This window comes from Micrasema longulum, unplaced genomic scaffold (assembly GCF_059751315.1).
Source record: "Micrasema longulum isolate JH-2025_06_02 unplaced genomic scaffold, ASM5975131v1 h1tg000311l, whole genome shotgun sequence".
Classification (NCBI taxonomy): domain Eukaryota; kingdom Metazoa; phylum Arthropoda; class Insecta; order Trichoptera; family Brachycentridae; genus Micrasema; species Micrasema longulum.
Genome location: NW_028277515.1, coordinates 504,020 through 529,892, shown reverse-complemented (window position 1 = coordinate 529,892; position 25,873 = coordinate 504,020). Strand labels below are relative to the sequence as shown.

Here is a 25,873-nt window from a genome sequence, read left to right as displayed (position 1 = left end):
ATAAATATACCATGAACACCTAAATAATACCTAAATCTCTAAATTCTAAGTCATTACCAGTAAAACTAGAAATCAGCTTACGTCCTTCTACAGCGGACAACAATTTCTCTGACTCCCTCCGACCAATACACATTAAAAATGCAGTCAACACATTCCTCAGACTGGCAATCCCACCACACTTCCATGAATCTGGGATAAGGTTATATTTCCTCGAGCCTATTATTGCTTCCTTTGAGCCAAAAACGTATTAACTCCTCTATGTAGAATCAGATCCTTATCGGAGTGTCTAGTATTATGGAGCATGGCAAACCGTTGCGTATTTTTCCCTGTTGAGATTCGTGACCGCTACTGACCTCAATGTATACTGTTGACGAATATCCAGCACTTGAAATTCTTTGAAGAGCGAATCACTTGGGTCCTTTACATATATGTATATTCCTTTACGATATTTAAAAAACTTGTGTTTTTTTAATTACATAATATTTTTTTATATTGATGTTGAATCAGTTTCGCGGGTAAACCGTGTACCTCATGCGGTTTACCCCTGGAAACCGCCGCTTTAGCATACCCTATCTTTAGGATTTTCAGGGCAACAGGCTTAGGCGGCGGGAGTTTGGTATGAGGTAAGGTAGTTATACCTGGCGGTTACTCATCCAACGTGGCCTAGTGTGGCCGAGGCATGAGTACTAAGGGGGGGTGGAGCCCTACGTGAGTGAGCTACACGTACCACCCCGATTGGTGTCGGACTCTTAGGGGCGTGGTGCCAGACCTAAGTAACAGATGCAGTTGTATTCTCATTCATGTGTGTGCATACTGCTTACGAAGGGGGGGAGTTAGCACGGCTCCTATCCCCGCCGCGGCTGATGATACCTGGAAGTGAGTCCCTCACAGCCGTGGTCCCTGCCGCTTGGAGTGCGAGCGAAATCCGGTAGTCATAGTAGCGGGTGTTGAGTTGTCGGCCAGGGTCATGAGATACGGGACATTGTGAAAGGACTGTTGTTAAATCGCTATCCTGCATTACATCAGTTGTAAAACGGTTCACGGAATACGCTCCGTTTGTGATCTGAGCACTGTACCTAAGATAATCGTACGCCGTATCCGACACCCGGGTGAACAGCACCCCTGTTCAGCCGGGCGTCGGTCCTGGGACGCGCGGGGGGCCTCAGCGGCCCCCCGGACCCCATCTCTCGGCTATCGTGACTAAGACTCTCAAAAACCATTTTTTAATATAAAAGTTTTTTTTTATATAACTCTTATCACTGATTTTTGAGCTATAGCTGCTGAAAACATAGTCGTTTTAGTGCAGCTTCCCCAGCCAATCAAACCCTACGTCAGGATTGAATTTACCAATCCATAATACAATTGTTTTAGTTCTTTTGTCCTTCGTATATTTCTTAAAGGTATGAAAAAATAAATCAAATGTTTTATTTTTTTAGAAATTTCTTTAGTTTGTAGGTTCCATCTCATGAATTTATCTATTTTTAAACCCAAATATTAGTTGAAAGGATGACTAGAGTTTGTTCCAAAACAAACCAAACAGCTAGAAATCAACTGTCAAATTAAAAACGAACTTTCCGGTATAATGCTGACTACTGTACTTAGAGATACCAGTAATTGAAAAATAAACTCGCCACTTTTTAATTTTGGTAGGTATGGAAGTAAATAAATCTGAAATATTGTGTTTATTTGAAAGGGTTAGTAAAAATAATTTCTACAAATTAAAGCCAATTTTTTTTAAATGCACAAACTCCTGATGCATCCTCACATCACACACATCCTCTTCCTACTAACAAATAAAACCCTTCCAACTTATCTGAGACATTCGTCTGCATTCGCAAAGTGTTTTGTTTAAAATTCTTAAAAGGGATTATGGTATACATGTAATAGTGCTGTGAAACATATTCACTCTCACATTCTTACCCTCGAGTAATTTATAACCAATAAATTTCCGCATCGAGCCAAAGTAGTGGGTTATGTGCTACATATTTATCATCGGTTATGAATATGTGAAAGAAAAAAACAGTGAATTCAATTTCCTCCCAAATCCAATTTTATTACACTGGGAAAACAATTATTACAATAATCAATTAAGTTTGGCATTTATGTGCCGGTAAAATATTGAAGCAAATTGAAATACATTGATAAAAAGTGCATTTGCCTTATAAAATGATGATTTTATATTTCATGTATAAATAAGTGCGCAAATATTTATCCAAACAACATGCTGCTCAATATTCAGCGAGCCACAACAGTAGAAATGTTGCTCTAAGTAGATGATAGGTTTCAATTATGATGGAACTTTGAATCTTAAATTAAAATTCACGTGCTTTGGCATTTGGACATACTTTCAAATAAAATGTCAATAATTTAAGAATGTTTTCACGGGATGCACAATAAAACAAAATATACAAGAAATCTCTGTTTTACAATAATAATTCATACAAGCAACAAAAATACTTAAATTTAGGATTTAAAGAAGTAAAATCACGAAGTATAAATATTTTTACAGTTTAATTAATTGAAGACTTATATCAGACGAATACATCCCAATTTTTATTGGAATTTCTTACAAGTTATTGGTGTTTTATATACATGCATAATTATTTTGTTAAATAACTTGTATCTTTATTTGCTTTGTAGCAAAGCGAAGTAAAGAAAATACGTAGATTTAGTAACACAATTTACTTACGCGTAATGAGATCTATAGTGTTTCTAATATGAGCTAAAATTGCAATACAAATTACATCTAGGAGTGACATTCGATTCTAAAATGAACTGTTTTCATTTCCAATAAATAATGTCCTAAAAAGGGAATATCTATATAGAGGGTAGTGCGAAATTTAAATTACCTTAAAAATATTAAGAATCAACATTCAATACAGATTAGGAATCATAGCTGAAATGAAAAAATGCATCAATTTAACATTTCAGAGTATATTTGTGTCTATACCAGCTCAATTCCTGCAATATTGATATCATTATTTTTAATTATGTTAACGTATACAGTAATATATAATTCATAATATTCTTAAACACGGTTGAAGGAAAATACATAGCAATACATTAATTGCAACAGAGCTGCAGTCGATGAATTGAAGTAATTTGTCTCAGTTTGGATGCGAGTATGCACTTGGTGTACATCTCCGCTCTGAAATAGGAAGTTCCTCATACTATATACTACATACAGGTACTCAGCCTTATCAACGTGATGGTGAAAGTCATTTGGTGTTCTGGGAATGTCAAAAGGCCACGTGAATTATTATAGACACTGGGACAATGCAGGACCGACTTTCTTCCTTTGTGCACCCTGGATGCCTTTTACAATTTTTAGCTCTAATCTAAATACTATTTTAATTATGTACAAATAACTAACGTAACATTAAACTACATAAGTTTAATTACAGCCAAAATGCATTACTCTACAAAAATGCTAACAAATAAGATAAATAAATCCAACAAGTTCATATTATGTAACAGATTTGTGGATACCGTTAATTTCAAATGGGTAATGCGAAATAGTTCAGTCGATGGTTTATATGTATAAAATGTACATATTAGGATTATATGAAACTAGACTGAACTGTGTAGTTCGGTTATTTTAATTTCTTTATTTTTTGTAACGGCTTATATTTCAGATTGTTTAATTATAATGTATCTAATTTCGTACTATCTAAAATGTAATTTCATCATAATGCACGTAATGATATGTAAAATTTATATGAATTATACTAAATAGGATGTTTCATATAAAATATAAATAATATATAATTTTGTATCTAAATTTGTAGTGTAACAGGACTATTGTACTATACATTGTTTTAAAATTTGATTCATAATTTAAAATTGCACTAATTTAAGTGCTTCAAATAATTATATACTAAAGAAAATATAAAAGAATCCTTCAAGAAAACCCTTTAGAAACATCATTAACCAAAGTGGAAGCGCTAATACACAGGTAAAAGGCATTTGCTAAACATGTGATTCTAGCGGTAGGAGATGCGTGTGGAGGAGAGTAGCGGGGAGGTCGGGAGAGGAGGTTCTGGCGCAACCGAGAGCCACCCACTCGTCCTTGTCAAAGTCCTTGGTACCTCCCACAGTGTGGCGTCGCTTGATAGACCTCTCGGGCATTCCATTCTTCCTCTTAAGTTTGGCCGATGGTTTATTCAGACCACCGTAGTAAATTTCTCTCCGTTTAATGAGATTGGTTTCCGTCTTCTCATTCTTGGTTAAACTATCGACCCGTTTAAGTTTTACATCCGATCGATTCAATGAAACGGATCTTCTTAGTTTTGGAGATGTGGACCTTTCTGTTTCTATTCCGGAGTCGCTTGCGTCGTTCTTGGTATTGACATTATTTTCTATTGATGCTAGAGTATTGTTATTCTTGGCCATCTGCTTTTCAGTTTCTCTATTAAGAGATTCTGATCGTTTGAGTTTACTCTTCAAAATGGTAAAAGAATCTGCTATATCCGGATTAAAAGTTCCTTTCTTAAAAAATATATCTTGCAAAGTATTTTTATTAGGAACTTCAGTCTTTTTAATTATATTAGACAACTCTTTACGGTAATCTTTGTCTTCGTCGAGCGACTTACGGAAGGTGAACTTTCCTTTGTTCTTGTCATTATCTGGTAAGTCTAAAGGAGAATTTTGCGCTGAAGTTATATCTATATCTTTTTCACTTTCGCTTTCATTTTCTATACTCTTAGAGTAAAGACTGCCTTTACTCTCTATTTTTTTTGTAAAAAACGATAGATTCATTCCAACCGAGTTCGTTTTCGATAAGCATTCTTTTTCAGAATGTGTATCACTGTCGTCTTTGTGGTTTAATGAGGAATTTTCAAAAGAGTTTTTATCAGATGATAATTTTAGTGATTCTTCGTCGTGTGGACTACTACTATCTGTACAATCCGATTCAGTTTTGTAATCATCGTCATTTCTCTCATGAAGGATATCGCGAGACGAGCGAAGGTCTGGGGTGCGGTGGAGACTCGGATCTCCAAAGTCTTGAGCTTCTTCATGGTTGCTGTCCACAAATGGAATACTTTGATCCAGCGGTGAATAGTTGTGAAGGGAACGTAATTTCTGATCAAATGTTGATGTTAGTGATGAAACCATATCCACGATACCTGTAAAATATAACTCAGTAAAATATATAACTAAACCAAACCTGGAGTCGATAGATAGTGTATTTATTATTTAGCTACGGATCTTCCCATAGAAATACACAAATGTAGGTAAATATGTACACCGAAATCAATTCAATCATGAATATGCCAGCGCTTCAAGAATTAGTTAATAATTAGATCATTTCAATTTTAAATATGATTCATATTCTTCATGCAATACATCATTGACCTCTTTAACCACTCGAGTGCCGGAGAGTAGATCTCAGTTCTGTTGACTGAGAACTGCCGGAGTTGAGATCTGCCCTTCAAAATCTTACAATACCAATAACAGTGCTAAAAACCGCATTCAACGGATCGCGATTGGATTGTTTTGTGCTTTTTGATTTTGTGAAATAAAAGTGTTTTTTTCAGAAAGATAACAATAGATGTAAGTTTTTGTTAATTATCGGTTGTATTTAGGGATATATTCAAATAATAAAATCACTGCCTTGTTTTATTAAAATAAAATGACAGTTCATGTAATAAATTAACTTGGGTTTTTTTAGCAAAGTGTATTTAATAGTTTACACATTGTTTATGCCAGTTTATATCAAATTGTATAAAAAAATTATAAATATATGTGATATGGTAGATAACAAAATTACGTTTTTTTACAAACAAATTAGCACAACGAGCGGATGCTTGTAGATTGGTTTGAAATTGGAATGCCTTGGAGGTTTTTAACCCATTTTCTTCAGTATTTGTATAAATACCATACCGTTTTACTACTTTTATGATAGCCTGTATCCTAAAATGGCTTTTATTTTTAAAAAGGCATAGTTTTGTAATGCAGTCTTTGTTTTATTAAAATTTTCTAAGACTAATTACAAAATTTTAGTTTCACTCTCTAAGAATGTCATGCTATAATCATATATAGACGTTATTGGAGATTTGAAATCACGCAAATATACAGTTTGTATATATATATCCTGCTTGACCTTTATGGTCAACCAAGAATGTCATGCTTTAATCGTATATAGATGTTATTGGAGATTTAAAATCACGCAAATATACAGTTTGTATATATATATCCTGCTTGACCTCTATGGTCAACCAAGAATTGAAATCCATCAGTGATTACGTTCCGTTTTCATGTAAAAGTTACGATTGCAAAACAAGGCTCAAAACCAGTAATCAGCAGGCAAAATGCTCGGCAGTTGGGGTACATTCTGCATCCCTCTAGTTTGGCATTTAAGTGGTTAAACCAACCTTTTCGATTGAACTAAAATTTAGTCAATGAGTTAAACCAGTAAGTGGAATACATAACTCATGTTTAACACAGACGTTTTAACAAAGCAATTTGTTATTTGAAGCGAACTGTTAATGCATTGTTATGAATTACTTTTCAATAATAAGTAAATTAATCACAGTTATTACATAACCTCACATATATTTTTTAAAATAAAAAAATGTATGTTTTTATAATTATTGTTTTATGAATAAATACTCTTTTTTGCAAAAATATACAAATAACACAGCTTTATGCACTCGGCATATTAAAAGCGCTACAAACAAACAAATGCACTGGACAATGTCTTAGTAGATCTATAAAACAGAAACACAGACAACACATCTCAGCTAAACGCCATAAAGAAATGTTAATTTTTAGTCAGAGAAGCGCCTGAAGACAGAATTAAACAAGACAGTATTGAAATTTGGGTTGCCATGTTTTGGTTTCAGCTATTATTTGATCTACCTGAAAGTCATTAATAGTGCTGGCCATTCTTCAAATCTGCATAGTATCTTCCTAGGAAAAATGTCCGTATTACAAATATATCATTGTCATTTCAAGTACATAACGATTAACAGTTCACATGGATAATTTTCGAGTAAAATATTGGACGAGACTTACCATCACTAAAGTTTTCTCCAGCTTCAGTTTTTAACCTTTTCCCGGTGATATTCGAATCTTTGTTATTGTTACTTTTGGTGAAGTATGGTGCTACCGCCCTTCCATTTATGTCTGTATCAGATTCGCCACCTAGATGTGTGTTGGATGAGAGTACAGGAGACCAGGTCTCTTGTCTAGATTGACCGTGCCAATCATTGGGCTGGTCGCGTCTTTTTTCTCTCCGCAGCACTGCTCTCGTTTCCATTTCGAATCTGAAAGGGATTTATAAATACAGTTAGTAAATATGAAGAAAGTTGAGGGACAGCTTTTACAGTTTGTCAGATTATAATTTTATACTATTCATATTCGGCAGGTTTTAAAAAATAACACATCATCAATGGCAATCCACCGCGTAACTAAAATTTGAACATTTTAGAGGAGAGTGCATTACATGTACATTAGGGTGGGCCGATAATTTTTTTTTCCGAATTTTGAAATGAAAGGGGTCTAAAAAGTTGCCTTTTGGATTACTCAGAATGCAAAAAAAAAACAAAAAAAATATTCGATACTACTTTTGGCCCTCAACCAGGGCTTGAAGTTTTCGAAAAAAAAGATTTTTTGGAGTAAAGCGGCTGTCATTTCGTATTTAAGTAAGAAAATCAGTCTAATTAAATGTTATAATGTGCATTAAATCTTATTAAATAAGCATCTAAGGGCGTGAGTTGCACTTTGTTTTGTAATAAATGGGTAGCATTGTTTTAATAGGCCATTGTTTTCGTCAATATTAGCCAGGCGCTCGACGGAATTAGTTCCGCGGAGTGAAAACTTTTTCCATTTCGGTAGTTTTAAAGCGCGTTCGAATTTGTAATGTGATTAAGTTATTTCTTTACTAACACAAAATAATTTTATCATTATAGATAATTAACAAAATGTTCAGACAGTGATAAACTTCAAACCTCGGTTGAGGGCCAAAAGTAGTATGGAATATTTTTTTAAATAATTTTTACGTTCAATGTTATCCAAAATGCAACTTTTTAGACCCCTTTCACTTTGATGTCTAAAAAAATAAAAAACCTCAAACATCATCGGCCCACTCTAATGTACATGCAATGTTATATGAACATTTAATAAAAAATCAAATAACTTTAACGTAGCCCACTATTTTAATAAAAAGTTAACTGACTAGGAATTATTGAACCCTCTTGTCTTTGCCTGTCCTTACTCCCACTATTTCACATCACTGAATATATCGCAGGGTAATTACTACCATTAGGTAACTTCAAAATCAGGATTTTTGAGTTAACCACGAAAACACATCATTGTATTGTCCTCTGTGAATGCAAACAAATAGACAAGTCATTATGCATTCAAATGATGTTATGATGATTTGAATGCACAACTTGTCTACAAATACAAAAAAATGTTTTTAGTGGTTGAAAACGCCGATTTTAAAGTTACCTATTTGTAGTAATTACCCCACGATATAAACCTAATGCGAAGCAAAGTATATTCAGAATCTGTAATTTATTTGCATCTTTCTAACTGTGCATTAAATTATTTTTTCATGGATATATGCGCTGATAGTTAAGTTGACTTGGTATTTTAATATTGCATATTAATATAGCACATCCTAACGAAGAGACGGAAACACCTCAAAACCAATGGACATAAAATAGTTTATAAGTGGCTATATGCTAATATTTACCAACCTTAGTTATAAATTATAATTATACCTTTTAACTCTCTCCTGCGTAGTTTGGTCTAGTCCCGTGTATGTCTTGATAGGGTAGTTGTCTGTCTCCTGTGCGGGAGCCACCTGGGAGGGGGGCGGGCCGGGGTCAGCCTCCAGGGGAGGAGCAGCGGCGGGTGAAGGGGGCGAGGGCGGCGGCTTGTCACCCCCTCCCCCCTCTCTAATGTGCCCCGGACTACAGTCTGTGTGGGTGTTGTGCTTGGAACGAGGTTTGCGTTGGATTTTCTTATTTGCAGCGGATATTATTGAACTCACTATGTCTTTCGGACTGATACCTGGAATAAAACACATTTAAATTGTAATTTGAATTAAATTATTATTTCCCTCAGTACTACATTCCAAATGCAGCGCATTTCGATCATCTGTCACATGAAGGTAAGGTAATCAGTCTTATGCTTCAGGTGCCAGTCCAGAAACAATGAAATTTAAATTTAATTTAAATTAAACAACCTTAAAGATCAATATTTCAGTTCATTGTTCTGCTAGGAATCGAACCCGGGATCTCAGGAATGGTAGGCGATCGCGCTAACCACTGCACAACGAAGCTGACTTTTCTCCACTCGATTTCCTTATTCAGGGTTTTTACCTGAGAGCAGTCAACGAGTCGAAAACACTAGTCCAGGGTTCTGGTTCTATTTTGCACATAGGACTGTATTCTTCACCCGCCTGGACACGGGACGAATAATAATAATTGACTTAAATACTTACTCTTAATATAAAATTATTAAATTTATGCAAAAGTTTGTTAGAAAATGATGATAGTAATTTTTTTCCATCATTTCATTGAAAAACAATTTTGAAGAACAACAAATCATTTTTTTTTACATCATTTCAAAGTTATCTTACTGATAAAAACAATTGTTTTACTAATAATTTCTAAAAGCCTTAAAGAAGCCTAGAGTCCTCTTAATCAATCAGATTTACAAAATACTTATTACGTTCATTTGGAAATATGGGCCATATAAACAATTTTATAACTTTACAAATTTCAAACTAAGAATCATCCTAATAATATTCTCTAAGACCCAGCTGTATCACAATCAAATTTGTAGTAAATAAAGCACCAATTTAGTCATCTAATTATAAAAGGTTTTAATTACAAATTATTGTACAAATTGTTGTAAAATAGATAGAAAAGTTACGCAATTAGAATGTTATGTCCGTTATATTAGTTATAACAAAATCTCCGGTTAAGATCTAATCTGGCTTAAGGAGATGATCTATAATTTCTTATTGCTGCAAATGAATCAATAGGTAAGCTAATTGTTATAACCACAGAGAATAAGAGTTTAACATTTATCAATTATATTTCCCAATCACTTTAAATGAGTCACGATTGGCAGAATATGATGGATGGTTTTATTGTAATAATAATGTTACACAACATACCTTCCATCTTTTTAACATTTTGTAAAAGTAAGGCCTGGTTTGATGTGGTAGAAGGAAGTTCTTCATCACATAGTAAATCTGCGACAGGAGAACTTTTATCTTCTTCGTCGAAATACCATTCCATCTGAAAAAAAAAGAAAATAGACAAATGAAGGTAGAAAGAAAAATAAAGAAAGTTCATTCAACTTAAAACAATAAAAATGTATATTAATGTCTGTTATGTACTCACGTGGATTATTAGGGATTCTATGATGCGGCATTGACTGGACATGTCATTAACCATTGTCAGCATATTGTCATCTGCACTGCGAACCAGAGTAGGACCGAACACAATGGCCAAGTTCCTGGCCTCCATCTTGTTCACGGCACTCTCGGCCACTACTCTCTTCAGGTGCTCCATCAGGAACTTGAGGGTCTCGTAATGGTAGTCTGGCAAACCTCGTATCAGCCGCCTGATAGTCCTTAATCGGGTGGAGTTATCCGATAACTTGTCAGCGGAAATGAACATCGGGTAAAGTTCCTTGGTCAAGAGGGGGTTCGGGAGGCATCGGAAGAAAGCTTTGAGGAGACTAGAGACGACATTGACGTCGTTCCACCGCGGATCTTGCAGGTCAGGAGGAATTCCTCTCTCCAGAGACTCGCGGAGAGCGGTAACACTGGCCGTGTTCCCTGGGACTCGATAGACCCCTATAACGTGGAGCCCCCTCTCCTCTACAGCGCGCGTGCAGAGTCCAACTAGCTGCGGCACCAGCGGCCGCTCCGGGAGGCCCTGGCAGCGCTCTAGAGCTACGCCCACTCCACCGGGCACCACGCCCCCGGCGGGGCTGTGCCCCCCAGAGGGCGTGCCCCCCGCCTGCATGCGCCTCAGTTGCCGAGCGACGCGACCTTTCCAGGTCTTGCTTTTCGGCGATGCAGTTAGCGATGCGGGGGAATTTTCTAAAATAAAATTTTATTTTATTAGTGAAATATGTCATCTTTTAAGAAGAACTTTAAAAAAGTGTGTAATGTATTTAAAAAGTTGGTAATTAATAAAAAAAAAATCGTAACATATAAAAAAAGTACTTAATGTAATTTTTTTTTTCATTATTTATGAAAAATAAAGTAATGTGATAGACTTGATATTTATTTATTTATTTCACAGTTTTAAAATGTACTGAGGTTCTTTGTTTCAGGTCCCTACTGGCTAGGAAATTCCTGTGTTTAAAGGCAGGACCTTCTTTTTTACGTGAGTTTTTTTTTTTCCATTAAATGATTCTTAAAAAATTCAACTAATAATAAAAATATGAAAAAATTAAAAATAAATATAAACTAAAAAATATATAATTAATCATTAGAAAATGAAACATGAATGTAAATTAGAAAACATACCAGTGGTAGGCGACATGGTGCGGGTGTTGGCGGGCTTTTTGCTCCTCGATGGCGGGGACATGCCCGCGGGGCTGTCGGGGGCGAGGGCGGCGCGCTGGGGCTCCGCCACCTGTCCGCGAAGCGCTTGCAGCCAGCGAGCCGCCTCCGCCGCGCTGCCCGCCTGCAGTAGGAGCTCCGCCCCCGCGATGGACGTCACGCGCACCACGTGTTTCCTCTTGGTGTAGTCGCCAGCCACGTCCGCCATGGAAAAGCGCAAGTTCAGGGACTCGCTCGAACCACCTTGTGTGGGACTCTGAAAAGCAAAAAATAACTTAAATTATTAATCGCTCCTTACTTAATAACTACGGTCAAAAACTGCCAGTTCGATACTCAAACTGTCGACGAAACAGTAGGGAGTGAAAATTAAATATCAAAAATAAATGTTCAGGAGCAAAAGCTGTAGAAAACTACTAGTTTCGTGAGAAGTAATAAACAATTTTATAGATATTTATATCGTTTTGATATAGATATTTTGTTGCAGAAGAAATAATACTCTTTGAATGACCTGTGAAATACGTAAAAAAATACATTTAAAAAAAAACACTACAGTCCTCCTCAGAACATGTTTTCCTAGTGAGGGAGAAACTATTTTACATTTTTAGTTTGGTTTGATTTATTCATTTTTAATTTATGTAAAAAGCCTATTGTAAAATTATTATTTGTGTAAGAAATAAATAAAAGCAATAGCCACAACTCTCAACTATGTGTAAGTAGCTTGGATTAAAGGGTGACCATAGTTTCTAGGTTTTTTGCATTGCCATATTTTAACAATTTTTTTACTTCCTGGTTGTATTTTGAGTATTTTGATATATCCCTAACATTTTTTGGCAGACTGTTAGAATATTTAGGTAATGATTATCAGGTACCTATAAAAAAAACTACGAAATCATTGATTTTAGAAGTCACTTTTTCAGAATGATTTGTTTATAATATTAAAAATAATGTAGGTACATTAAAAAAATTCCGTAACTTACATTACTTGACTCAGAAGCACTGTCCTATTTTTTGGCGTATGCGCACGGTAGTGAAATAAATACGTAACAGATTCAATTAAGTTAATTTAAAATAACGTTTAAATCCTCACAAAAATAAACCAATAAAAAAAGATGGCTCAAACATTACGACAAACTTTCAACGTCATAAATTAATCTATGTTTAATAAATTGGGTATTTTAAAAATCTCATTTGATGGACAACTTTTGGGTTGAGGTCCTGTATCCTGCAGGCGGGAAATTCGAATAAACAGTACACAAGTTTACTTGAGATGAAGTTATTTATACTGGCTATTTACTTGAGAATATATTTTTATTGAGTGACATTTCGTCAAAGGGCTGAGCGTAAAATGTGACGCATCTAGTTACCCAAAGGTTAAAGTGGAAGTCATATACAAACATGGAAAAGTAATACAGAAATAGGAAAAGGTTAAATTGTGTCCGCGGAACTGTTAGAAGCGGAATATAGAATTATCAGATTCATTAGTAATGAGAAAAGTACAGTGGTTTTTCTTATTAGTTAATAGTCTATCAAACTAATCCAAAAAACGTATTTTTTCTGATAACAATAGCGCTGTGATTTTTTTTTGAAATTTTGAAATTTCTCCGCCTGTATAAATCACAAATTCTAGTCGGAGTTCTGCTGTTTGGTGAGTTGGCTTCCCGGAAACCGAAAATCTATCACAACTCTATCATTTATTGATTCTTAAGAACTCTTGACGTAGTTCAAAGTAGTTCATTGTTGTACATTTTTCGTACGTTTTCGAGAAACTTCACCATACAATAATTGTAAATGCTTCAATTTTTAACGCGTGTAAGAAAACATTTTTAATATCCAATTTCCTGTACATGGGTATTTAAAAAAGACGATGACTCGATTTTGATTTGAAAAAAAAAACGCTAAAAATCCTTATGATTTATTATGATACAAGATTTATTTCAGCTATTTTATTGTCAAATAACATTTTTGTGTGAATTTATTTATTAAAAAAACATTATTTATTATTAAATAATATTGTTTTTTTACTAAAAAAACGAATAAAATAAATAAATGATATGCAATACAAAAAATACATTAGGTTCGAAATTAAAAATATCGATAAGACAATTTTTTGCATTTCGGAATATCAAAGTTATTGATTTTAAATTATAAAAACGTACAAAATTAAATGATTTAAATTATAATATTTACCTACAGATTATAATTTATTTATTTAAAGGTAGCATTAATATATTTATTATTATTAACTTTTTTTTTTTAAAGTATTTTGTTCCACTTTCAGTTAATAACTTTTCGTGACAGTCATTTAGCCTTCCTTATTTCATTTAAAATTAAATTAAAATATTAAATTAAAATATTTGCCGGGTCTAAAATAATCTTAAGATTGGCAGTTAATAATAAAGTACAATTTGTGTATACGTAGTACACGCTGCGCGCTGTACAGACCATAAAGCACTCGGTCAAAATTGATGGTTGTCCGAAAGTGGTTCATGGTCAGGAAAATTGACGAGATTGTTCACAAAAATAAACAGACATTGTTCAATACAAGGCGAGCACGAGACATGGCTGCTTTTTAAAATAACAATAGGCTCCACATTAAGTAAACAAAGTTCGTACCTAAGTGTTGTTGTAATTGTGAATATTGTGCGGTTTTATTTATTTATTTTATTTTATTGTACAATACAGCATGCCTGCTATTAATTGAGGAAGTTCAGTGATTAAAAAATATATATTTGTTAATAGACTATTAAACTAAACTGATTAAAAAAATAAATGTATCGTATTATCAGCGCTATGATTTTTTAAGTTTTGTATTTTTGAAATTATTTCGCGTTTGACGTCTCAAGTTCTTTTCCCCATTCTTCTCGATGAGTTCCGCCGATTGGTCAGTTGATTTACGGTAAACCGGAAATCTATTACAACTCTCTTATCATTGGTTGATTCGGAAGAACTAGAGACGTCATGCAAAGTAGTTTGTTTTTATCAAAATAAATTTTATAATTGTTTTCACACATTTTAATGCTCTAATTTTTACCGCGCGTAAGAATACATTTTTTGCATCCAATTTCCCGTAGGGCTGAATTTCTTCGTTTTAATGTACATATTTGATTAGATTATTACAAAACCATGTTTTTAAAAAGCACAATACATTATTAAGGTCCAACATATAGGATACGGAATGGGCATGGTTTATGATTCGTCGTGTTTTCAAACATGCAGTTTGTATGTCATAAAAATATACATTATGAATTAATCTCTTTTTAAGTTCATTCTACATTTAAAACATTTTTTACGAATATTTGTTTGGTTATGCTAAATACTTGAAAGTTAATTTAAGTAAAATGTTCAGCGTATAAAATTGGACGTTTTATTTTTGTATTAGATTGGAAAATTAAGGCAGAATTATTTATTTATGCTTTATTAAACGCATTTATTGCATTATCGACATAATCAAGAAAGGGGTGCTGCGTTGGTTCGGACATGTGGAGCGAATGGACAGCGAAAGGACGGCTAAAAAGATCTACGATGCGAATGTTGATGGATGCAGAAAACGAGGAAGACCGAGAAAGATATGGCACGATCAAGTCCTTTAAATACTTAAAGATGAAAATGTCAAGAGTAGGAATAATCAACGTGCGCGCACGAGAAGATGTATGAATGTAGAGGAAGCGAGGTCTGTATGCAAAGACAGAGTGATATGGCGTTCTATCATCTCTGCCTACCCCTACTGGGAAACGGCGTGATGGTTTGTTTTGTTTGTTAAACTTAATAAGATCATATTTAACAATGTTTGATTATGTCCAAATGCTTGCAGACTGGCTGGATTTCCTCCCTAGGGAGTTATTCATATTTAAATTTATTTCAACAGAGAGGGAAAAATTTTTGAGAAGGGGATATGGAAGTCTAGGCATTTCATAAGCCCTGTAAATGCCTAGACTTCCATATCCCCTTCTCAAAAAATTTTCCCTCTCTGTTGAAATAAATTTAATAAGATCATATTAATTAAATAGTTACTAAGATATTATAAGCTAATTATGAGCATTTAATTAACATCAAAAGTATTGCTTATCAAAAATATTTTTTTCAGATAACTCATTGTACAATTTAAAACGATCGGGTTTTGGTCCCGTGGCTAGTGTCTCGGACTCGCGGCTCAAAAGTCCGTGGTTCGGGTCCTACTCTACCCCAACCTGATCCCATTATCTAAAAGTGAGTTATTTACAACTCGTTGAAAATGGCCCTCAAAATGAAATATTTGGGTAAATCATAAGAACGCAAATATTTATTTTTTATAAAAAAACCTCTGTACGATGAATTTTGATAGAAGGCTCTATTTTCCTACTCAATGGCAGTCTTATCTTTTTTGTAGTTCTATTTTAATATGTATGGCATTGTTTATTTATTTGTTAAAGTTGAAACTCCAGACTGAGTTATTATACATTGTACATTGAGACCTTGGAGTATATAATCCTTACTCTAAGATTGAGACTTATACCCATATGCAGAGACAAAACTTAAGGTGAGGAAAGTACATTCTATTGTCTTCACCTTCGGATTATTCTCCGCATTTGAGATTAGAATGTACTTTCCTCACCTTAAGTTTAAGGTGAGGAAAGTACATTCTATTGTCTTCACCTTCGGGTTATTCTCCGCATTTGAGATTAGAATGTACTTTCCTCACCTTAAGTTTTGTCTCTGCATACGGGTATTACCTAACCGGAGGACACTCCATATCAATGCTCTGGTGAAATATTGTAGTTTCCATGGCAATGAATATATAATATATGTATATGTATTATGCAATAAATTTATAAATAAATATAGCTAATATATGCACTTTGGCGCGCGTATTGCTAAAACCAATACCTTCCAGCCAAATCAAATATTTATTTATTTATTTATTTATTTATTTATTTATTTATTTATTTATTTATTTACGGACAAAGTCCATTATAAACATTACAATTAAAAGAAATTTTTACAAAGGAATAAAAAAATATAAGGAACAGAAATAAGCAGCAAAGACAGATGATAGATTTTTTAGATTAAGTAAAAAGCATAGGCTAACTATACAGATTCTTTAGCTGATTTGTAAAGAAAGACATCCTTACACCATAATAATCAAGATCTTGATGATCGTTCACCCGCCTGATCATTCTGGGCAAAGGCGACTGTGCACCATAATTGGTCCTGTAGTGACCGAGGAAAAGCATTTCATTATTTCTTAGTCTACGGGTGGGAACGTTAAAAAGAATCTTTTGAATATTGCTTACCACTCAACCCTATCAAGAATTCAACGAATGTTTAATTATTTATTCCAAGTGAATGGGGTCGGATATATTTGAGGAATCTAGACAGTCATTAAAAAATAAATTGTTAACGGTCATTATGGGTTAATTTGTGTTTGTTGCCAACTTTACTATATTGCTGTAAATACTTTTTCTTCTGTATTGGAAACTTGTGGGCTTTATGCCCGTTTACTCGATCACGCAGGAAAAAAAATTGTTAGTCAAATTGTAATATATTTTTTTATTTGATTTGATTCCTGTTTTGTAACTAAACTATAATATACCTACAGTACGTTCGTATGTTAATGTGTCAGTGCCTGTCGGTAAACCAAATAAACATACAATTTTTCCTTGTGTAAGCACGAATATTTCAATTCAAATCATTATTTATATGAAAAAAAAATGTTACGCACACATAAGCAAAGATTATTAAAGATTTGAATGCTTAGCATAGTAGGTATATTAACGACTGTTGTATGTATTTAGATGCTGTGTAATAATTATAAACAATTATTGCACATAAGACGTAGTTTCGCTAGACAGATGCGGCGAAGATTGAGTAAAATCACGCAAACTTGACCACTTTCGATTTTCGTCTCTCGAGAGTGAGAAGATGGGCCCATTACCTGGGGGTATTATGGTTCATGAATAATTTCAAGCACGAGAGTGTCTAATGTGGAGCAGTCAAGAACGAGTGTCGGACCTGAAACGTCGATGTGCAGTGGCGGCTAATGATACGTCTGGTTGTCTGGTCGTCTGGTATAGGCCGTCTGCGGCCGACCTTGGAAATAAGGCTTCTCCAAGGAAAACACGAAGGCGAGCGACCAAACCTTCGGAATAAGCAAACTAAATGTTCTCGATACGAAGCGTGGAATTCAAAGCCATTTGTTTTATAGCACGGTCTAATAATTTGATTCACATTATTAAAATTGAAGCAGTTACGAAGATGTACGCCAATTAAATTATTTAGTACCTGTCTTATTTATTGTCTTGTTATGAACAACGAATCGAATAGCCTTTCCTTTTGTAAAACTTTACTCGATTAATTCTCCAATGTCTGATTTTATTCAAAACAAACTAAAGGTAGATTAAATAGAAGATGTAAAAATGGCTATTCGAATACACAACTTAATCTATTTCTCTGTGCGTTTCTAAACAGCATCTTAACGACAAAATAGGGAAATGTGTGCTAGGAGGTTCGGGCATCTTAAACAAATGGATAACGAAAGAACGATTAGCAATATTTATGGTGCGAATGATGCTGATGTAGAAGACAAAAAATCGCAATCATGTGGAGAAAATGAAGTCGAAAAGAAATGAGTAGTGGCACGTTATATCCTCTCTACATAACCTGACAGGAAAGCAAAGTAAAGGATAGTTATTTCCATAGAATTGCCAAAAAAAATCCAATAATTTTAAATTCCGGAATTACTTTTCCAATGCCTCTTTTAAATGTTCCGTTAGCGAGACGGTTATTAGATTTGCCACTGATAAATTACGCTATATCATTTTGAGAATTGTTTTAGTTCCTCGGTCACTATTAATTGGTTTCAGGACAATGTCCTCTATCCCCACCATCGACCGATGCAACAGTTGAGTAACAAAAGATCACCCGATCCAGAGAAGTTCATAGTTCCGCGTCGCTGCCAAATTCCTCGTGAAAACAACCGAAACTCTGCTATTTTCACCGGTTCAAAAGGAATCTTAAAAACATGGATAATGTGCTATTTTTCATTTAGGTCCCTAAAACAGCGCTTTCACAATTTTTGCTGGCACAATGGTATAACATTAGAGCGGTGCGCGTGTAAACGATCCGTCACAGTTACGGTACACCTTTATCCAATTAATGTGGAAATATGGTGATGTTTTTTTCGCAGGAAGTGGATGGGTGTTGGACACGTACTTACATATTACAATTTATTTAAAAAGCTGATTTTTTACGAAAAATTAATTTCATTTATTAAACATGAACTGGCGAAGTACAGTATAACAAAACTAATCAGAGGGTTTTATCGGTTTCCACGGGGCGAAATGCCTATTCTAAGGAATAATTTCTCATCCAAATAGATGATTTATTTATGAATTTAATGAAGACACTATATATAAAAACATACATTTCCAAACATAGAACAAAATTACACTTAGCATTATATTTTTCCTCAAATCACGACTACCATCGAGCTTTGCGACACTAGATATTCTATGTTTATCAAACATTATTTTACCGAAACCAGATAATCTTTGATAATACTGGCCGATTTATACTTTTGGTTTTTAATTTGGTTTAGTTGGTCGAGTTTAAATTTTAAATTTTTTTGACAACGATTTTGTCTATAATGGCACAAGGAAAAATCAATTTACTTTAATACTTAAAACTCGATAAATAAGCCCCCTTGAAAGTCTAAAACAAAAGATCCAAACGTTTTTTAAATTTAACAAATTTATTTACGGACGAGGTATACTACAATCCCCGCGCATATCCAAATATTACTTTTATTCTAAATTTAAAATTTGATTGAACCTAACCCAAAGCTAGAAAGACATTATTGGGGTATATTTATTTTAACTAACAGACTAGTATACATTATTTAGAATGTACATTTTTGTTAAATGCATCTTTATCATCTTATTATTATTATTGATATTTTGCTTCTTTCAGAGCGTTTATTGAAATACGTTTAGGTATAAATAATGGATATAATAATGGGCATAAGAGGCGCGGACGTAGGTTCAGATTCATTTAGGGGTTCAGAGCGTCGAAATCAGGTCAAATCCATAAAATCCAGACGATTTATATGATGGCGAGGGAACAGTACTCGGGTTACAATTAAATCAGGTAGACAGTGGGTAGGTGATAATAAATATACTGTCTCCAAAGTAAATCACGCAGTAACGCGGCGCGACAGGTACACTTCGTGAAATAATAAAGAACAATTGTAACCTTGGAGAGACAAAAAGAGAAACCTCATTGTTATTGCAGTCAGGCGACAGGTGGCGTATGGCGTAAGGGGCTGAGGTGTCCTCTGCAGAGCGTCGGAAGACATTCCTCGACACATATTTGGTCTGGACTTGTGACACGAGCCACGAGCGAATATGGAAGTTACAATCGCTGAATCACCGCCATCGATCCCGAAACGAAGAGTGATCATGTCAAATTCTTATTTCCCGGGACATTGAACTTGATTTGATTCGTAGCAACTATTTGATTTAGTTTTTGTTCACAAAATTTTCTCTCGAAACATATGAAATATATTTCAGCTCATACACAATCAGTTTACGAATTGCCCTAATTATGTTTAGGGCTGATGTTGAGTTTTGCGAAGCAAGCGAAGAGTGGGTGGGAAAGGAGATATATCCGTTGGAGGGGGAGTGTCCGTTCAAGGCTGAATTTAATGAAAACACGCAACATTGACAAGAATCTCAAAACGTAAACACGAACAAAATAAGGTATTTAGAATTCTATGTAAATGTAAGGTAAATTTAAAACCTCAGCGCGCTATGTCCGTGTTGATCAAACAAACAGAGCAATCGTTAAAAATATCAAACACTTTCTTTATTTTAATTACGAAATATTTTATAGTCCGTAGCAGAAATATTTAAATTTAATGTTTAGGTAAATAGAAAGAAAGTAAAATCCACAAGCGTAATAAAACAAACTTTATACATTATAAGAAGGGCAAATATTCTGTAAATTTCACGTAAAATTGTAATAATTATTTTCGATGTTTTCGAATAATGTTTTGTCTGTAAGGGTCTGATACCTAGAGGATATCAGTTTGCATCGCGCAGGTGGAAACTGTGCACCCAGAGTTTAACTTTAACTACGAAATTTTCAATTAAATATAAAGCGAAATTTAAGGAATTGAAAGCATTTTGCAGACTTACGAAAAAAATATTTAAAAAAACATCGAATCCACCAAAAAATCATAAAGTTTAAGAGGGTATTGCTAGCCACGTGTAATTTATTTATTAAAAAAAAAAAAAAAAAACGAAATTAAGTTAATAGGTAACTATTATTATGCAATACGTTTTTATTTAATACAAACATGTAAAAACGTTTGTCGGCCTGGTGGTTTAGTGGTCAGCGGGTTTGCCTACTATGCAAGAGGTCTCGGGTTCGATTTCCGACATGGTTGACACGAAATATGATATTTATTTAAAAAGGTGATTTTACTCTAGAATATTTTCATAGTCCCTGGACTGGTAACTAAAGCGTAAGGCTGATCATCTTACCTTCCACCAATGCAGTGCCCTGAAGAATGATGATGATAATGAAACGTTCTCTCGAAAGATTGATAATCATTCATTTGAATAATTTTACCCTATGAAGCATACGTGGACAGGAAAAGGGAGAATAGACGGGAATCTTATTTTATATTCTTAATATACGAAGCACTATCTTTGTCATATTCCATGTTTAATGATTTATATTAAATTACTTTGTTTAATTTCACTAATTGAAATTTCGAAGGGTTTCGGAACACAACTGTTCCTTTATCGAAGCGTGTAAATAAACTGTAACAAAATAATCCGAAGCCGGTCAGCGCTCTATTCAGTAGACAATTTGAGCATTTGTCCTGCATTTAACATTGGGGAGTTCATCAAGATTGATAGGTATTTCAACAGAGATGGAGAAGCTCACATTATCGGCCAAACTGCCATGATAAATTATAGTGGGCCATTGAGACGGGTGGAATGGCTAGTCTGATTCAGATAAAACAATCTAACAGAGTTAAAACGGGAAGTCTACGAAAATCTATTTAGTAATATTACGATAAATATTAGACTATTACATTGTAACAATGAAAATTCACCGCCTTGCGGGGAGAATGGGCGCATTTTGAATAGACACATTAGTTAGAAAACCGCAATAATGAACCGATCATTAAAACATTCGAGAACATAATTATAATCATTGTCACCGTGAGATCGCCGGGTGTGGAAAATGTTCTCAGCGCAAAAGGCAACGTAATCCTAGGTTCATAGGAGAAAAACGCACAACGGGTAAACAAAATTTCACATTCACACCATGAAACGTAATGAAACACAGACAAACATATGTACGTGAAAACAAATAAAGTAGTTGAGAGAATTTATTGCTTATATTCCATAATTATTATTGACAAATTATTGTCTACTAGGCGGCGGAGGTTGACTATCATCAATCGCTCTGAATAAGAATTTGAAGCAACTGTGGAACCACTCTCTCAAGTCATTAATATTGTTTAAAACCATAGAAATGGATTATATTAAATAAATAATTACAGGTCGTACCCAAGTGAAAAATGCCTAATACTCATTGTAACAAATTTGTTATATTTACGCATATTCGGTGAGGATCTGTGGCTTGGATCTAAAAGGGCGATTGTCGAAAATCACAATAATACAGGAGAGTAAATTTTCAGCTATTTTGGGGCGTCATACCGTTTTGACTTGTTTTATAACGAATATTATTATAAAAAAAACATTGCCACATTATGAATAATACGTGCATATAAAATCGTTAGATACATTTTTTTAAATTGACATCGACCCTCTACAAAATTTTGGCAAGAAAAAAGTGAAAACTGGCATTGGCCCTTTTAGATCCAAGCCACAGAAATATTTCCCGAAAGTTTTGTTAACCTAGTTCAGTCTTTTTCAATCGTTTTAAATACGCGACCCCTAAACGATTTAAAAAAACAGTTTGCGGAACCTTAGTTTTATCATATTAGTCGTATGTCAGTGATTTCAGCAATAAAGTATTTAATTTTATTTCTATTGAGACCATATTCATTATTATTAAATTTAAAAAAAGCCAAGTGCAAGGTAGGATCGGGCGCAGCGGGCGATCAGCGGCAAGATCTATAAATCTTAAAGATCTTGCTGCTGACATGAAATTGAATTCCCCTACTTGAAGAAGAGAAAAAGAGAATATCCAGACTTGTCAAAAAAAAATATTAGTGCGGTTTGCCACACCCTACCTGTGTGAACTAACATTCTGTTCAATGGTGGGCATAAACATGAAAAATATAAATATACTCCAATTAGAAAACAGTTTGGTTATTTGCGTTTCAAAAATAGTACAGGAGTGAAATAACGTTCTTTTCAATGATGGACATAAAAAATAAAATAATAATTTAATTAGAAAATATTTTGGTAATTTGCGTGTATAATTTTACCTTGTCTGCGACCGCGACCCCTCAAATAACAGGTTGAAAAACACTGACCTAGCTGAATAAATGTTGATCTACGACGGAAATATGTTTGTTTTATTTATATAAGTCATTTTGTGTATATGTTAGCTGTGTTCTTTTCACCAAGACGACGAATCATTAAACCCATTATAAATTTGCACCCCGGGAATAATAGTGGTACAAACCAAAAAAAAAACATTTTTCCAGGAGACCAGTTTTACACACAACCGCGCTAAAATTAAACTAACATTGTATCGAAAAAACAAAGGGACAACTTCAAGTTCACTCAACTTCAAATAACAATGGCGTAATGATCATTGTGCCATAATTATTTCTTGAATTTGAGCAAAATATTATAATACAACATCGTAATTTTTGCTTTTATTTTTAAGAGTCAGTTGTGAGGATAAAAAATATATGGGAACACAAAAACTACTAATTCGGATTTGTGCCATTATTATAGCTCAGGTGCGAAATATACTTAAAAAAATTATACATATTGTGTTGATAATTTCAATGAATTCACAGCAGTACCTCAAACTTTTCAGTATACAAGAATACATTAATACAATGATAGACATTTCGAATCTAACTGCTGTGAAAACTGTTTTACTAAATCATGTGCCGGGTTGGTATTCTAAAATTAACAAGTGAAAGTAATTTCGTACTATTTATTATATTATTAAAGAAAAATTGTTCTAATAAGACGAAACGCGTCATCTTTTTCATAAAAAAACAATTTTTAAACATTTTGTTCAAATTATAATAAAACTAATTATTATCTTACGATACTTAGTAAAGGGAGGCCTATTATAACGAAACGTGAATTTCGATTTCTGAAGATTTTGGATAGATGAAAAAATACTTTGCACATTAAGTTTTTTTTAGGTTGTGCCGTGTGTCGTTCGCACTCTTTGCCGTTTTTTCGGATCACATTGGAGCGTGCATCGTCGGGGTTAAAGACATAAACTTTTTGTACAGCGGTATAAGTAAAAATCTTTGCTATAGTAACTTCTCTATTTAGTTATAGTATATGTTTACATTTTACTACATCAAATTAGATATACTTCAAAATAAAGATTGCCATGGTTTAGCTTTGCTTTAAGTACAAACAATGTACCCTTATTTCAGTGTCCTTGTTTTGTAATCGCTAAATATATTTTTGTATTGTTAGTAAAATTTCTAAGATTTGTACACATGTTCATTAATGTGATGGATGTAATGGCTTAGGCTGTAAATATTACAAATAAAATAAAAATATTTGAATTAAGATACATGCAACACAATAAAACATAAATAAGGAAGTAAATATCAACCAGTGCTATTATACAAGAAGCAGGAACAGATTCAGATCACTTCAAGATAAATTTTACTGGAATTAAAATCAATTGATGCTTTATTTATTTTTGGTTTTATCTACTTAAAAATGTTTTTTAAATTTCAAGCAGCTATAATACAGATTCATTTTTTCTCATTTATCAAAAATTTATATTTAGGTCTAAATAAATTTTGAAACATTAACCCCTCGCGTGTATGATGTAATAATAATGACACAACTCCACATATAATACAAAACTTAATATATCTCTCTTATTCTTTTAAATACGTAAGTCATATTTTGCTACAACAGGCCTAAATTATTATTTTCACAAATTATGGAAAATAGATTACATACATTTTTTCTTTTAAATATCTGTATTTCAAAATATCTCGTATTTTGCTTTATGTAACACGATGTTACAGCACCGTTTGCAGAGGGATTTTTTAGCACAGTCTTTTAAGAGTTAAGAAACATCGCGTGATATGTTATTTGAAAAAAATATAAAAATTATGTCCCACCCAAGAGCCGGCAGATCCCCAGCGTTTGAGCCTCCTTCCAAAGAAGGTAGGCGGAGAAAATTGCACGGGGATGCAGGACATAGAAGTAGCCGGCTGCATCTTGCCCCGCCTGAACCACCCTCCCAGGGCGTCCAGCGCACGCACAACTCACACAACACTACGTCAAACACACCACAAACACCAAATTTTTCTTTTTAAAACTACAACAATTTATCCATCGTGGTACGTATGTAAATTGATTGCATTTTAGCGTTGAATCACTCGAGGTTTCGTTTTTTTTATTGTGTTGAAAATTTCATACAAAAATTTGAACACAACCAGTTCGATCGGAAAGGGTGAATTTTTCATTAAAGTAGGAAGATTGGCGTCGAGAACCGGCTACCGCGCACCGGCTTGCTGGGCGTTCGGCTAGCGACTAGACAGAAGTTAGCTCCGGCGGCAGGCGGTAGGCGAGGCGCCTCGATCCTCCGTCTGGAGTACCTCAATGCACAGAGGCAGAAGTAATGGTAATTATTGCTATTTTCTTTCATTTATTCTAATTAACACGAGAAATCAATTAATAATCGTAGAATTTAAATTAGTAATGTTATTATTTCGCAGTAGATAGGATATTGCTAAATTATGAGACTTTTACCCTAGTGCCGATGTTTTTTTTTAAACTTGTGAATTTTCGCGATAATTTTTTACGAAATTTTCGATTCTCATTTTTTTGGCATAAAGACACAAAAATTACAAATTATGTTAAAATGGTGAAACAACTTTCACTGGCAATCTCTTCCTTTCGACCGTTAATACTTATTTAAAATTATAAATGTGTATATGTTATTATGGGACTTGGTTATTTCATAAGTTATAAATAGAAAATTCCTCCTTTTCTAAGTTACCTATTTCTATATACGTATTTCGGACAGTCTTTCAGAATTTAAAAAAGTTTTACAATCAACGGTATTTGAAATGAGTGCTAATAAAAAGGCATTCAAATTGCTTTTGTATATAATCATTTCATTTATATTGTTTATACTGCATTTGAACGT

The 25,873-nt window shown here is 33.9% G+C and overlaps 1 protein-coding gene across 13 annotated transcripts in view; it reads right to left on the bottom strand.

The window, feature by feature from the left end:
• Positions 1-2,027: 2,027 nt before the first annotated feature.
• Positions 2,028-25,873, bottom strand: part of RhoGAP19D (Rho GTPase activating protein at 19D) — a 249,936-nt gene continuing 226,090 nt past the window's right edge. For 11 of the 13 annotated variants that reach the window (XM_088224839.1, XM_088224829.1, XM_088224833.1 and 8 more), the window contains 6 exons: positions 11,504-11,795; positions 10,365-11,071; positions 10,136-10,259; positions 8,730-9,021; positions 7,018-7,268; positions 2,028-5,126 (listed from right to left, as the gene is read on the bottom strand). In XM_088224839.1, the coding sequence (XP_088080965.1) occupies positions 3,970-5,126; positions 7,018-7,268; positions 8,730-9,021; positions 10,136-10,259; positions 10,365-11,071; positions 11,504-11,795 (2,823 nt within the window). In that variant the 3' untranslated portion in view covers positions 2,028-3,969. Of the gene's footprint in view, positions 5,127-6,861; positions 6,913-7,017; positions 7,269-8,729; positions 9,022-10,135; positions 10,260-10,364; positions 11,072-11,503; positions 11,796-25,873 lie in introns of all 13 variants that reach the window. The other 2 variants (XM_088224840.1, XM_088224841.1) reach the window with 1 other exon arrangement.